Here is a 15,162-nt window from a genome sequence, read left to right as displayed (position 1 = left end):
AGAGCAGGGGGATCCCGGCAGCTACCCACCCTGCAGAGCCTCCCAAAGCACGGCGGGGTGGAAGAGTCCAGCCTGCCGGAGACAAGCGAGCAGGGAAAGACGAGGCATGCCGAGAGCGCGGCCGGCCATGCTGCGGGGGGAAAACACGGCCGTGTGGCTGATGGGGGGCGGAGGCTGCAATCACTGCCCTCTGAAGGGTTAAGGAAAAATACAGCGCCAGTCTCCGTTGCGGTGGGTGCTCCCCATCCGGCCTCTTCCGCAGCCCCCGCCGGGAATAATCTCTGCCGCCCCAGCCCCCCCAGGAACCCAGAGAAAGAGGGGAAAAAGCGGCACTGACTGAAGCCAGGCTAGGGTCCTCCGTTCCCTAACTCACCCCTGCCCAGCATTCACGATGGGACCCACAGCTGCTCCTAAAGACGCCTGGACCCAGCCCCAAACCAGAAAGGCGAAGCCTCCGGCCGAGGCAGGCCCTGACTGGGACGCAGAACAGCTGAGCTCCAGCCCAGCGCTTTTAGGGCCTCAGTTCCCGCCCCCCATCTAGAAACCGGGGCGAGAGACCCTGCTTTGGAAAGCGCTTGGAGATCAGGGGGCGAAGGTGCTAGTTCAGAGCAAACTCCTGGTTACAGTTCGAGAGGGTCTTAGTGCAGTGATGCCTACTGGTCAGTGCGTTACCCCCTTCTTCCTTCCCCCTTAGCACTAAGGGTCCATGTGGAAGAGATTGGGGGGGTTGGAGGGGATAAAGACAGTAAGGGCCACTTCTGTGCTGGAGCCCGTGACCCCACATCAGTCAGCACAGCACCTCCCCGGGGCATGCAGGTCTCTCTCTCCCACCGAGGACAGGTCTATCTTCTTTCCACAAGCAGAGCCTAATCAGCTGTTCTCGGAGCCCTGGCCTGTTTCCTTTCGGCAGCAAATGTCTCGCACCCGGCCTCAGCCCACAGATTTCACTGGACTTTGGAAAATCTAAAGAAATTAAATCCATGAATGGGGGAGAGGGGGACGGACAGAAAACAGGCCAGATTCTCAGCAGGTGTAAATCAGCACCGCTCTATTGACAGCGGCAGAGCTAGGCACATTTACGCAGCAACAGGGCCTCGACTTCACCCCGCTTCACGCCGAGACCGGGGGGATACTTTGTCGGGAAAAGCCAGGTTTTAGACATGCTGGGCAAGGACAAGGGCCAAGCGCCCTACTCTTGTGCCCTGGGAGCTTTCGTGGCCGTTCAGGATCTAGGTTAAGTCCTCAGCACAGCGACGCTGAAAGGCCGAAGGGCCGAGTGGCCTCAGCTGGGATCCAAACCAGCAACTCCAGGCGTTTCAGCCAGCGAGCCGTATCCTCCAGCAGCACCACCAGGCGAGCCCTGTGCACCGCTGCTGAGGGGGGGGAAGACGCCAGCAGGCTCCTAGCGTGGTTCTTCAAGGAGTCTCAGCCTTGAGACTTGAGCCAACCTCTCTCTGCAGATCTGCCTTCTCCCGGGAGGCTCCACGCCCTTCCTGTGCCAACAGGCTAGCACCGGCCCCGGTGACTGCGCACGTGAATCACACCTGCACTTTACATCCAGGGCCCATTTCCTTGCATCCAATGCCACGGGAACCCCTGCAATGCACCCCCCCTCTCCGCTAGACCTGAACGCTGCAGTCTCATCACGTGTGTGTGTGTGTGTGTGTGTGTGTGTCACTGCCACCGAGAGAGGAGCTTGGACTGCAGCCCCCGAGCACCTGGGAAGTGGGGTCCTGGTGTATGTGGGTGGGCAGATCTATGGTGCATGCGTAGCTGGCCCTGACTGTGCACACGGCGTGGGCTTAGCTCGTACCAACAGGCAATCCACGTGACTAGGCACAGTATCTGCAGTTTAGAGTTCTAACCGTTATCATAATTACCAGCCCCACTAATTAAATCCCACCTACAATAAATTCCCCTGGTAGGATCCATCAGCCACGGTGTTCTCCCCTTTCCTGTCCCAAGCGGTGGCATTGCTGTGCATCGTGACAGCAGCTGAGGAGCTGCGCCCCGGAAGTGGCTGCATTGCAGGGACCTCTTGCTTGAATACATGATTTGTAGCACAACAGCACCTAGAAGCCAGGGCTTCGTTGCGCTAGGCACCGTGCAAAATCTGAACAAGAGACGGTCCCTAGCCTAAGCGGCTGACGTGTAAAGCTAGTTCTGTGTAACTACCGAGGCGTCGGCAGCCACGCTACAGGGGGGAGATCCACACTTAAAGCAGGACCCCAATCCCGCCCCTTCACGCATCAATCAGTACAACCTGGCACAAAAACTCTGCAGAGGAACAACTGGATTTGAAGCGGTTTCTCCTTTAGCAAATTCTGCATTACACCCACCCAAGTGCCTTAATGAGCCTTTGGCACAGAAGAGTGCTTGATAAATACATTGTTATTGAGGCTTAAATCGCTGCGGCACGAAAATAGCTCAAAGAACGTGCGAGTCAAACTGAGCGACCGAGAGCGCACTCGAGCCCCTGCCATCTCCAGCTGCCAAGCAAATCTCAGAGCTAAGGGGTTGGGATTTTTCTACGGCTTAGTGGAAGCTTGGTGGAGAAGCAGAGCTCAGAAACGTAAGTGGGTCCAGCCCAGAACCCCAGGCACCCATCCAGACAGGAGACCGGTACTGTATGAACTCTAATACCTTTCTCTGCCTGTCTAGTAGAGACCAGGTGTGCTGCAAAGAAAGGAGAATGCCCATGAGCTCCCAGAGAATGGGGAACTTCCTGTAGGGGAAGATGACCACATGTCCCCTCCTCTCAGGCACAAGAGACAGCTCTCACCCGGGGAGAAAAGCCACAGACACAGACTAAGGAGCTATTTCACCCACCCCAGCACTGGAAAACAAGGAAAGTGACCGAAGTTAAAAATCCTCAGCGCTTCCCTTTTCAAGAGCAGAACCAAAGACCTAGTTCTACTGCCCTGGCAGAGAACTCAGCTCGATAGGTGTTTGCCCGCTTCTCTGACCGCCACGATCTCCAACTGTGCCTGCTGGGTCAGCGACTGCAGAACATGCAGCAGCAGCAGGCCGGCCCTGGGGGATCACAGGCATGGCCGGGCAGCAGACTGGCCGTGCAGGTAGCGATTTGAATCCTGTCTCCCTGAACTGCAAGGAGACAGTCTCAACAGACAGCACAAGCTCCCAAAAGGAGCCTCTCTTCCCTTTGGGCCCTGACAAACGCTTATGTCCCATCAGAGAAACCCTACCCTTCTGTTCCTGGACACAGGTTCTCTGTAAACCCAAGCACAACTGCTGCCACGTTGCTTTCCCTCTCATTGTGTACACTAACCTGGGCAGCCCGGCATGTCTTTGGGAGCAGAGGAGCACGGCAGGCATTCAGCTGTTGGGTCCAGCTCTCCTTCAGGGCTGTAAAACCTGCCAAGAGCAAAGAGACCTTAGCAAAGGACTGAAAACAGATCAAGACCACAGATGGCAGTTAAACAGCACATAGGCGTTATCTGGAGTGGGGGCAGCTGCTAGAAATTCAGCTCAGACAAAACCTGGCTACAACGGAAATGCACGCCATGCGTTATTTGCTTCCCGTTCTACTCTGCACTGCTAAGCATCTGCCACGTTCCACTCCAGAAGTGGCTGCATTTCAGTGGTGGGGCAAAGCCATCTCTATCTACTTTGTACAGTGCTTTGGGAGCCTTTCGGGGCAACGTGCAAGACAGTTTCCCCCAACAAGGAAAGGAGGGTACACGTTCATCACCCCTTCCACAAACCCCTTTCACCCACTGCTGCTGACTCAGTGGGATTGCTCAGGCCAGATTCACCCACTCTGGAGCCAATCAGCGGGCCAGAGGAAGAGAAGTGACTGAACTGGTAAGTTTCCTCCCTCTTGCCTGAAGCACACTGGCTTGTCGGTGTTCAGCCAAGTGCCTTCCAGTGACTCACAGACAACCTCCTTCCTGCTCAGCAGCTGGGATTTTTGCTCTGCCTGGTGCACCGAGATTGCCGGGCCACGTGAAGCGTTCCCACTGGAGACGGATATGCCAGCCCTGCCAGCCTGTCTTCGATCTAGTAATAATACCCTGCAGAAGAACCCTAACTAACCAACCACGCTTTGTGCCCAGGAGCTCAGAGCCAGATCCACAACACCTGCGTGAGTTGGGTCCTGTCCGACGTAGTGCTTTGAAGTCCTTATAAAACATGAACCCCTGGGAGGCTGGCAAGAATCGGGACCCCCATACTGTAGATGCCAGCCAGTTCTGTGCCAGGGCTAGGCTCCCATCCCCACCCCCATTGCCGCTGCACTACCCCCGCGGGGGCAAGCCACAAAGCCACGTTACCCTGGCAGGCAGTCTCCACACCGGCTGTCTGCTGCCGCCGTCTCAGGGCTGGCGTGGCCCCTCTTCCTGGCCTTGCAGGGGGTCTGAGACGAGCAGGGGGCCAGGCCGCTGCTGGCCGAAAAGGTGCCCGGAGGGCAGGCTCGACAGGTCACGCCTAGGCCTTGCCCAGAGCCGCACTTCTACAGGGAACCAAATGGAGACGGAGTCAGGAGAGGAGCTGGCACCGCTGGCCGGCGCTGGCCGCTCCGATGGCCGTGCAGCAAGCTGCGCAGGGTGCCAACGTGTCACCTCTCCCAGCTGCAGAGAGCGAGGGGGGGGATTCAGTCTCCATGGCCCGTTCCCACCCACCGCCTCTCTGCTCAGCTGGCCAGGGGACCAGCTCGCGCTAACAGGGACTGACGCCCACCAGCCCACGGCACGAAGGCCACCCATCGACGACGCCTGGTTTGTCCTGCCCTGCGACTGGGGGCTGGATCTGAATCCCTGAAAGGGCTTAATGCCCCCTGCCGCCCCCGTTGGCTTCTGGATGGAATGAAGGGCTGGCAAGGACAGATCCACCCCCACCCTACCCCCAAGGCAACACGTCTGCTCGGTCGGGTGGCTCCCGGCCAGCGGCAGGCAGCATGGCTTACCCTATCGGGCTCTTCTCCGGGGGGACACGCCGCACAAGGGGCGCAGTCCCCCTCCGCGGTCCAGTACTCCTGCTCCCCGCACGCCAGCACCCAGAGCTGGGGCCAACTCAACAGCTGAAAAAAAGAGAGAGAGAGAGAAGATGAGAATCCAGGGGTCTGGAGCCAGGCGTGCGGCTGCTTCTGGACGCTCCTTCTCCTGCCCCTTCTCCCTGGGCTCGGAGTCCGTGTGGATGAGCCTCACGCTCACACTGGAATAGCCGAGCCCCACCACGTACCGGGGAGAGACACCAATCACCAGGGACCTCTGTGGCTGCTGCTTGATGGCCTCCAGGAGCATCTGCTGCTCACCAGAACTAGCAGAAGCCGGAGCTGAAGAGCCCAGGCACGTCGTTGTTCGTCCCTTTCCCACCTGCAGGCCGGGCAGGGATTTCCCCCTACACGACAACGCCAGGGCGTCACCCATGCTCATCTGGAGAGGCTCCTGCTGCCTCCCGTTGGAAGTGGTTTACGTCTCCGGGGCGGTTTGATGCCCATCAGATAGAGACGCGGGCCCCAGCTCGCTCCATCCGACTCATCTGCAGGGCGTCTCACTCGCCTCAAACATTGCCGGAGGTAGCTGGACGAGACAGATGCAGGCAGGACAGGTCCCGTCAGGGCGGGCTGGTGAGCCCAGCGCCCCGGGGGGCCTGTCCCCATGCTGCAGAAGGGGCTGTCGCACTGTGGCGGAGATGTCTGGGCTGGGGCTGGAGCCTGGACTCTAGGACCCTGCGAGATGGTCCTAGAACTCAGGAATGTCTAGGCCACAGTTCAATAGCCCCTTAGCCCCAGCCGGCTGCCACAGGCCGGCTGGGGCCGCCGAACGGCTGTGTCGTCTTGCTGCCAGCGCCAAGGAGCAACCAACAAGAGTGCAACATCCGGGGGGGGGGGGGGATGTCCCCTCCCCCCCGGGTTTTGCTGGGGAAGCGGTGGCTCTATCCTGCTGTAGGATCTTGGGGGAGAAGGGGCGCTGCTGCGGTAGGAGTCGGGGCTGGGGCGAGCGCTCCTGCTAGTGTAGTGGAATTTGGCTTCTGACCGGAGCAAGGGTTATCGAACACACACACACACACACACACACACACACACACACACACCCCCACCAGTGGGGGGACAAAGGACTCCTGCTCTCGCGAGGGTCCCCATCACCCTGGTATTGGGGCACCTCCCGCATGCCAGCTCAGCCCTCAGCCTCTCCCAAGCATGAATCCATGGAGACAAGTTTCTCCTTTAAAAAAATAACACCCCCATCCCCCCCGGGCAGGGATTTTAAAGCAGTGGCCATCGTGTGGCAGCACCCCAGGCTCAGTGCGCCCGCAGGGTGGAGGAGGCGCCCCTGTGCGCTCCTGTTTCGCAATGCAGTGGCGGTCGTGGGGATCTGTAGCACTGGGAGACCAGAGCCAGCACCGCCTGCTGCCTGGCACCTCATCACCCCCTGGCCGCATCCAGGAAAAGGGATGAAAAGGTTTCGGCCCGCTCCCTGCTCTTTGAAGGCTGAATTTTTCACCTGTGATGTATCCACAACTGTCACAAGCTAGGAACGAGTTTCTAACGCTGATCTCACAGCGGGGATGGTTGCATAGCATCGCCAGCGTGGCCAATAGCTGACTCACTGCCAGGGAAAGATTATAGAGTAACCCACCCGCTGTAATGACTCTCCAGTAGTCTTGCGGTAGTGAAAGCTATAGTTACGGCTACCCAACTACCATGTGCACTCATTCCAACCTTTCTGAGAACTTCTGTGGTTTAAGCTCTCCATGTGGTGTGTCCTCCCACAGGAGATTACTTGGGCAAGACTGGGTGAACTCAGAATCAATTCTGCATCAGCATAAACCAGGTCTACACTCGGGGTTTGCACGGCTGCAGACGAGACCTAAGTGACTCTTGGAAAAATCGGTGTAAAAACCCAAGATGCGGCTATTATAGATGGACTTAACTAAAAACATCTGGAATCACTACAGATGCGGCATAAGGACATTGAACTCTATAGCACTGCAAATAGGTTTTTCCTCTTTCATATTTACTAGCTATTATCATTATCACATTTCAATACCCGGGCCCTCAGACACTCAGAGCAACGTAATCTAAACCCTGCAGAAAAACCTCCTCATTCATGTTAGGGAGTGGCTATTCTCCCCTCAGTTCACAGCAGAGATGAAATGACAAGGCCTGTATGAACTGGGAGAGGCTAAACAAAGTTGAGATGTGGGTGTAATACAGAGTCCAGTCTGGTGAAGGAAGGAAAGAGTTTAAAATGGAAACTGGGAGTGTAGAAATAAATTGTCATAAGACTTTACAGAGAAAAGACTGAGTTGCATCATTCGCAGACTAATAGGCAGATTAGTAGATCACAAGTTAAAGAAGTGGCATGGCTTTTACAAATTGGCAGTGTGGCCCAATGGATAGAGCACAGGACTGGGACTCGGGAGATTTGAGTTTTATTCCTGGCTCTGCTACTGGGTGACCTTGGGCAAGGCAATTTGCCTCTCTGAGCCTCAGTTTCCCCATCAGTAAAATGGGTGATAATGATACTGGCCTCCTTTGTAAAGCGCTTTGAGATCAGTGGATGGAAGGCATTACATATGAGCCAGATCTTATTTATTAGTAACATGTTCTATATAATTCAATTTATACAGTACTACTGAAGTACTGGGCATTTTGCATCATCTGAAATGTATTCAATAATTAATGAAAAAACATAATTGACCACTCACAAGGTACTGCCTAACCTGCCCTTAAAATTATCTATTAAGCCTTTCAACGGTGTCATTCAAGTGTCCCTTCACCTAAACTTTGCTTGTACCCAAAACACCTCTGAAAAGACTCCCTGATGAATTAAATGTAATGCAAAAAACAAAACAAAAAAACAATCCCCACCCCCAAAAAATGGCCTTGGAGGTGGCCTGAAAGGATTTCATTCAGTTTCTTTGCCTGTGTTTCTTTGCTTAAACAAAAGCAAACAGAAAATTCAGCTCTTCTCTACCCTAGAAAACTATGGTAAGTGGGGCAAAAATAATTAAATTCTAACATCTCAAGACTGAAAGCTGAACCGTTCAATTGTTTTAGTCACGATGATGGTAAACATCATGATTACACCTCTCGAATTCTAAATGACTAGCAGAACCTTTGGGAAAAAGAAGAAGTCTTTGTGAAAGATACAACACCCATTCCTTAATTAAGGTATGAAAGCTCATAGACATTCCAAAGACCTCCAAAAGATCCTCCAACAAAACTAGATAAGGTGTTTCTGGTTAAAAAAATTAAACAGCCGGGGGCGGGAAACTTGAGCAAACTAACAGAATGTCAGGCCTTTTTTATCCCTCTTAAAGAAGCCAAAAAGGGCATAAAACCAAATTAAAAAAAATATAAAAGACCCAAGCTAGAGAGTGAATTTCAAAACTAAGAAAGCTGCAAGGAGCACACCCTGCCAGCAGCTCCCTTATACTTAAAATCAAGGATGCTTCAACTTGAGCATCCCACATTGATCACAGCTGCATGGGGAGAGAAATGGGATCGCTTGCATCTTGGGTGCCACGCTAAAGAGGTCAAAACCACAGCCAGTTTCCACCCAGCAGCCCCCAGAGAAGCCAGGGAATCATTGCTTGTTTGCAAAGTGCTTTGAGCTCCTCACCAGGAAAGCACTGCGAAGGGCCGGGTTAATATACCTAGTGGGGGGAAGGGAGGGAAGAATGGGGCTAGGGCAGATTCCTCCCATCTGAAACCTTGTTCTTGGGTCGGTTCCAAAGCCAGCCAGGGCATAACAAGCCTGGTCTGAGGCCAGATGATTCAGACAATGGCTACTACACCTGGGTTGAGGAAAGCGCAAGGGACTCCAGCATGGCTGACACCAAACCGCCAACCCCAATCGCGGTTTCAACCCTCTGGACGCTGCCTCCTCCCGCTGGGAATAGCGCATTGCAGCAGTGAGACGGGGAACCACGTTTGTTTTCAAGCGGTGCACCCTGGCCTCTACCAGAAGCAAGCGTTCCCAGGGCCAGAGGAGGCAGAACAAGCAGAACCACCACAAAACCATCCCCACCAGCAGCGCAGGTTTGGGGAATCCGGTCTCATGCCGCAACAGTCAGGACCAGCTACTTGTCAGCCAGCTCAGCTAAGCTCTGACCCAATGCTTTGCATTGACACTGGGCCGTCCCTGCCCGGCGAAGGGTCATCAGGGGTAGGGAAGACGCGCAGGGCAGCCAGCAGCTCCCCTCAGCCCTTCCACTCTGTCCACAGGACGTGTCGTGGGGCAGCAGGTCAGACAGGCAGCCAGCCGGCCATAACCAAGGGCAGTGGCAGCCCCCTCCCGTCCCTCAGCAGGGCTCCGGGGTGAATGGAAGCGTCTGAGTGAAGAGTCAGGCCAGCCGGAGCCTGCGGCCGAGCTGCCTCGTCGATTTATAGATCTTGCAGCAAGCCAGATGCCCAGCGCTGCCTCTCTACGGCCAGGACAGACCTGGGATCACCCCCTGCCTCGCCCCAGCAGCCGCCGTGTGCTCCTGAGTACGGCCTCCTCCCCGGGGGCCCCCGGCTCAGAGCCCCCTCTAGGGCCAGGCCGAAGCCCGCCGGCTCCCGCGCCTGAGCAGCACGCCTGGCACAGGGGTCGAGGAGGTGGTTATCAGAGACTCCGCGCACGCGCCCCCTAACCGCGCTGCAGGGGCGCTCCCTGCTCTCTCCTTTCTAGGTCTTCCATCCCCTCCTGCAGCAAGCCTTAAATAAAGCCCCACGCAGTGGGTACCATGGGTCTGCGGTACCTGGGGGCCAAGCCTGCGTTTGTCCCCTCCCCCAACGGCCTCAAGCTCCCGCACCTCTGTGTGCAGGGCAGGAGGGAGCCCCCCTTACCTCCTCCCGCACTTATCCGCCATACGGCGCCCACCTCTCCCAGCTCAGCCTGGGGGCAAAGGGGGCGCCGGGCCAGCCCTTCATGACGTCCAGGGGGCAGGGGGCGCAGGGGTTCTGAGGGGAGCCTCCCGTGCCCCTGCTGCATGTCGTGAAGGGCCGGCCTGGCAACCGCCCCGCAGTCCAGCACCTGGGAGCCTGCCCTCCCCCCCTTCGGTACGCCACTAGACCCACGCCACAGCCACTCAGCTCATGCTGTGAGGGGACCCCCGCGACTACCTCCCTCCACTGCTCCTAGCTTGCAATTCTCCCTCAGCAACGTTGGCCCTGGCCACAAACCTCCTTCCCAGGAAGTTTCCCAGCTTTGCCAGGCTTCACCATAGACAGCAAGAGGCAGAGTCTTATTTTGGGTGGTCTCCAGGGGCAGCCCGGATCCCGTGATTTAGCCTCATTTCTCCTGCGCTCCTCCCACCCCCTGCTGCTTTCCAGCGGACAGAGGAAAAAGGCTCGGTCCTCAAACGCACCAGGCTGACCTTTTCTAGCTACTTCCGATTGCCTTGAGCGGTGTGTAGTAAGAGGAGCCTGGGCGTGGGGCGAGCACGAGGAAGGCTGAACTGCTATCACAGGAACACCGCCTGCGAGACCCCTACCATTATCCCTTCCCAGGGAGACTCTGAAGCAGCTTCACAGCCCAGCCAGGGCAGGGAGGTCTCCACTGATGAAAGAACCAGCCTGGGCTGAGAGCAGTCACACGAGAGGCATCAACGCGCGTTCAAAACTACGCCAGCAGCCGCGTAGCAACAACGCAACCGGAGCATCGCACGGAGAGGCGATGGGCAGCGAGTGGCGTGACCACAACCCCCACCACAACCTCGGTGGCAGAAGCTGGCACGGGCTAGGCAGAGCTAGGAGACTGCTGAGAATAAAGGGCCAAAGACCATTGCCTAGAGGGAGCCCAGAAGGCGGAGAAGATGAGAACAGCAGGGTAGGGTCAGCACAGTAAGTAAAGAGCTGTCTGCCCTGGGGTCGTACAATCAGCATCCCAGATGCTGTCAGACCGGTGTGGGTGGCCCCATGTGCCTGTGTAGAGCTCAGCTGACAGAGGGCAGAGTGTGAGAGGCTCAGCGTGGCGCTGAAGCATGCTTCAGCTTGGTTTTACGGTCCCCTCTTGCTCGGTTGCCTGGGTTTTTAGTCTCCCCCCCAGTTGGCTTGTCCCAGCCCCTCTCCTGGCCTTTTTTGCTCCCCTACTGCCCTGTCCCCTAAAACCAGCTTCTTCTCCGCCTCTTGCAACGACTTCCTCCCTCACCCCCCTCTCGTCACGGCCTGGCGAGGAGCGTTCACAGCCGTGGCTTTATACCACCGCCCTGTGCTGGAGTGCGATGGGGTGCAGAACAAGCCCAGGGTTCTAGTGTACTCACGGCCAGGAAGGCGACGAGCGACCAGCAGACCAGGGTCCTCTTCATCCTACGGGCTGACGATTGCAAAGAGCCACGGAACGAATCTGCTGGGACATGGAACAAGCGGGTCACTAGTAGGTCAACCGTCCAGCATGGCTAGTTCAGTATCCAGCAGGATGGATGCACCTTGGCACCCTCTCATCACAAACCCGGATTTACCTCCAGCCTCCCCCCGGCTGTCCTGTTTATCCTGCAAATTACAGGCAGCCGAAGAGACGCCCTAGAAACCTGGGGTTAATTAAAGGAAAGACACCCACAACGATATGCGCTTCCTCTGACAGTGCATGCCCCCTTGCCTTCGGGTCTATGCCATGCAGCAGAGTCTGGAAGGCTAGCCATGACACACAGCAGCCCTTGAGTCTGGAGTGGGGAATAAAAAAAATCAACAGTGGACATAAGCTACGAACCTCAATGGATCTGTGCCCTCTTACATCAGCAGCACTAGATTTACAGATTGGTCTTATGTTTAAAACATGCCTCTCTTTTCCAGCAGACAGCGGGGCAGTTACAATCCTCCATTCCTATCAGACCTCATAGAAGAGAAAAACCTTCCCCATCAAAATTCCTAGGGCGGGGATGGAGCGAGACACGACAAAAGGGAAGCTTTCGAGAGCCATCAGCAAGGAGGTCCATCTTGACTGATGCGTAAGGAGCTTCATGAAGTTAAAAGTGAACCTGGCCTTAGAATGATTTTAGAGAATGATGCATTAGACATTAACTGTGTCTACAGAGCCCGCAATTAAATGCCCAGAGGCCTGCACTCATTTAATAGGATTGACTCAGTTGCCAGCGAATCCATCCATCACACTTTACATTACAAGGCATTATTTCATTGCCGGTAGTGCAGCCCAGGGACGCAGGTTGCTTTATGGAGTTCCCTGGAGTGTCCCAGGGATTTTAGGATTGGAGCCAGGAGCGAAGGGGGGCGCAAGCCAGGGACAGAAGCCAGCTCGCATTACTGTCCAGTGCAAGTGGACAACGGAGGCTATGGCTACAGGGTGAAATCCTGGTCCCACTCAAGTCAATGGGAGTTTTGCCACGAACGTCAATGGGGCCAAGTTTTCACCCAGAGATTTTACCGCATCTCGATGAGGTTGCTTCAGAACTCGGAGCACAGCTGACGCTTTGTGACTGGCCACCAGTGAGGTCACACGTCCCATGCCTTGTAAAGACGCCCAAGTCTGAGCCATTTCCCTTATTTCCCCTATAACTTCCACCCCCCGGGAAAGCGATTGTGCTGCCTCTCAGTCCCGTCTCAGGGCAAGAACGGCATTTTCTTGGGCAGTTAGTCTTGTGGCTTTTGACCTCTGGCTTTAGGGCATTAGCTCAGCACCTGCTACCATCCCCAGAAACGCTGCCCAGCCGGTTTTTACTCAATCTCTTTCTGAATTTACAGGCAGGTTTGGCAGAGGCTAGAGACTCAAAAAGCAAGAGGCTTGGAAAAGAGAGAAGAGGGGAGGGGTGGCACTGAAAACTAGGTGGCACCCGCTAATGCAGGGACCCTCCAACTCCTAAAGGCAGAATGTCGACTTTGACTTAGGCTACTGTGACCTATTCTGAGGGTCTCGCCAGCCCACTCACGGAAGGATGGTCTGACAGGCATTAGCTGCTCAGGGAGCCTGGGGCTCAGTTGTAAGCATCGGCAAAAGTAAAGCAAGGGACAAAGGAAACGGAGGTCAGATTGACGGGAAAGGAGCACGGATGGGGATTGTCGATTTGCTCCATCTATGGACCTCCAGCCGCGAAGCAGCAGTATTGACAGGTATCTCGCACCCTGGGCAAATATTCTGCTCTCATAGTTGCACATTATTAGTACCACGGTAGTGCCTATAGCAATCATGGTCCCATTGTGCTGTACTGTGAGAGTTGCCTATATCTATCAAGGGGAAGAATTTGATTCCTGGGGTTGTTCCCCCCCCAAACACGTATTTTTAGCCTCAGCAATTTGTTTTAGATTAGAGGAAAGGCAGGAGTCCTATGAAGTGCTTGTGGATGAGACACGTTCGCAGGAAGCGCCTACTAGACAGGCTACAGTGAACGGACTATCTTAAAGATGCAGTGTATAGAAAGAAGGCTCAGTTGCACATGCCACAGATAGGCACAATCAGGAGAGCTATAAACACAGGCCAGACCCATCCTTGGTGTAACACTGGCTCCAATGGGATTACACCGCCAGGGAGGGATTTGATCTAGTGTGCCAGACCTAAATTTAAAGTGCCCCGCTTTTATGACTTTAAACAAAGCCCTGGGCATTTCTTGAAGCAGTTGCTTCCTGAGATTGAATAGCATGAGTTTACGGCAGATCTAGTTAAATGGGAAGCCGACTTTATTACCTGCTGACGAAGCAGTAGTCTAGTCAAGGGTAAACAGAGTTTACCCACTTTTCATTCGGGGACTCTGGAGTTCAGCCTAGGTAAATTTAACTACTTTTTTTTTTAAAACCACTACACCAGTGTGACTCAGGGATTACAGCCTGAAGCAGAATGCAAGCACTCGACTGTACACGACTGCATCACATCAATATTGCGATAGATTTCTTTGATTTTCCTCATCAGTCCTTTGGGGAAGGGCAAAGGGAGGGAGGGCAGGGGACTTATGATCACACAATACAAGTTGATATCAATGGACACGTTATCGGTTGTTCTCAACTCTCTCCATGGCTTATTGTTAACCTATTTGTTCTTTTCCCTTTAAGGCAGTATAACCCCAGAGAACGGTGCTGACCTACATTTCTACAGCAGAGCTGTGAAAGGATTGAACAGGGAAAGATTTGAGTGTTTTAATGTGAAAGAAAACCCACAAACACGTTTCCTCTCAATACGGATGAGTAAGTTCAGCCAGAGCACCTGTGACTAGATACCTCAAAATGCTCCAGGCATCTGACCTTCCCCAACACAGTAAGCACAAAAGGGTTGTTTTATTTATGAAAATGTATCTAGCGGATAGAGCAAGGACCTGTGAGTTGAAATGCTAGGTTTTATTCTCAGAACTGCCACGCTCTCACAGATTGACTGCGTAGAACTAGTTAGAGGCCCGGCCAGCCCTAGACCCAATGGTCTATAGCAGGGGTTCTCAACCGGTGGTACACGTACCACCAGTGGTACGCAGAAGACGGCTCGGTGGTACGCGAGGCAAAACTCGCCGCCGATTCCGCCGCCGAATCCCCCCCTCACCGCCGCCGATAAACCCTGGCGCTGCCGAATCCCCCCCCTAGCAGCCGCCGAGAAAGCCTGCCGCCGCCGAATCCCCCCCTTCGGCCGCCAAGAAACCTTGCCGCCGCCGATTTTTTCCCCCTCGCTGCCGCTGGAAAAGCACTGTTATGCCGAATTGACCCCCCCGCCGCGAAACCCACCTGCCGCTGATTCCCCGCCATTTCCCGCCGGAGGGAAACCGCGCCGCCGAAAGTGCCATCCTCTCTGCCGCCGAAAACTATGAAACGGCGGCAGGGCTTCGGCGGAGGGCATCGATCCCTCCATGCAACCCCGCCATTTTACTGAGCCCTACTCGGGCCAGGCACAGTCAGGTGAAGCGGTACTTGACCTGAGTGTACCTGACCCGAGTGGTACTCTGTAAAAAAAAGGTTGAGAACCGCTGGTCTATAGGAAGGATGTGGACAAATTGGAGAGAGTCCAGCAGAGGGCAACAAAAATCATCAGAAGGCTGAAGCACAAGACTTATGAGGAGAGACTGAGGGAACTAGGCTTGTTTAGTCTGCAGGAGAGAAGAGGGGGAGTTTTGATACCGGCCTTCAACTAGCTGAAGGGGGGTTCCAGGGAGGATGGAGCTAGACTGTTCTCAGTGGTGGCAGATGACAACAAGGAGCAATGGTCTCAAGTTACAGGGGGGGAGGTCTAGGTTGGATATTAGGCAAAAGTTTTTCACTAGACGGGTGGTGAAGCACTGGAATGGGTT

The 15,162-nt window shown here is 55.0% G+C and overlaps 1 protein-coding gene across 1 annotated transcript in view; it reads right to left on the bottom strand.

Moving 5' to 3' along the window:
• RELT (RELT TNF receptor) overlaps positions 1 to 11,291 on the bottom strand; it is a 34,424-nt gene extending 23,133 nt beyond the window's left edge. Inside the window, exons 1-4 of the mRNA XM_067533269.1 lie at positions 11,212 to 11,291; positions 4,925 to 5,038; positions 4,293 to 4,471; positions 3,290 to 3,375 (exon numbers count right to left, since the gene is read on the bottom strand). Coding sequence (XP_067389370.1) covers positions 3,290 to 3,375; positions 4,293 to 4,471; positions 4,925 to 5,038; positions 11,212 to 11,256 — 424 coding nt within the window. The 5' untranslated portion in view covers positions 11,257 to 11,291. The remainder of the gene's footprint in view (positions 1 to 3,289; positions 3,376 to 4,292; positions 4,472 to 4,924; positions 5,039 to 11,211) is intronic.
• Between the last annotated feature and the right edge of the window lie 3,871 nt (positions 11,292 to 15,162).

The sequence above is a fragment of the Emydura macquarii genome, unplaced genomic scaffold (assembly GCF_026122565.2).
Source record: "Emydura macquarii macquarii isolate MOO-44397 ecotype Brisbane River unplaced genomic scaffold, CSIRO-AGI_Emac_v2 contig_3328, whole genome shotgun sequence".
Classification (NCBI taxonomy): Eukaryota; Metazoa; Chordata; order Testudines; family Chelidae; genus Emydura; species Emydura macquarii.
This window is presented reverse-complemented; position numbering and strand designations above follow the sequence as displayed.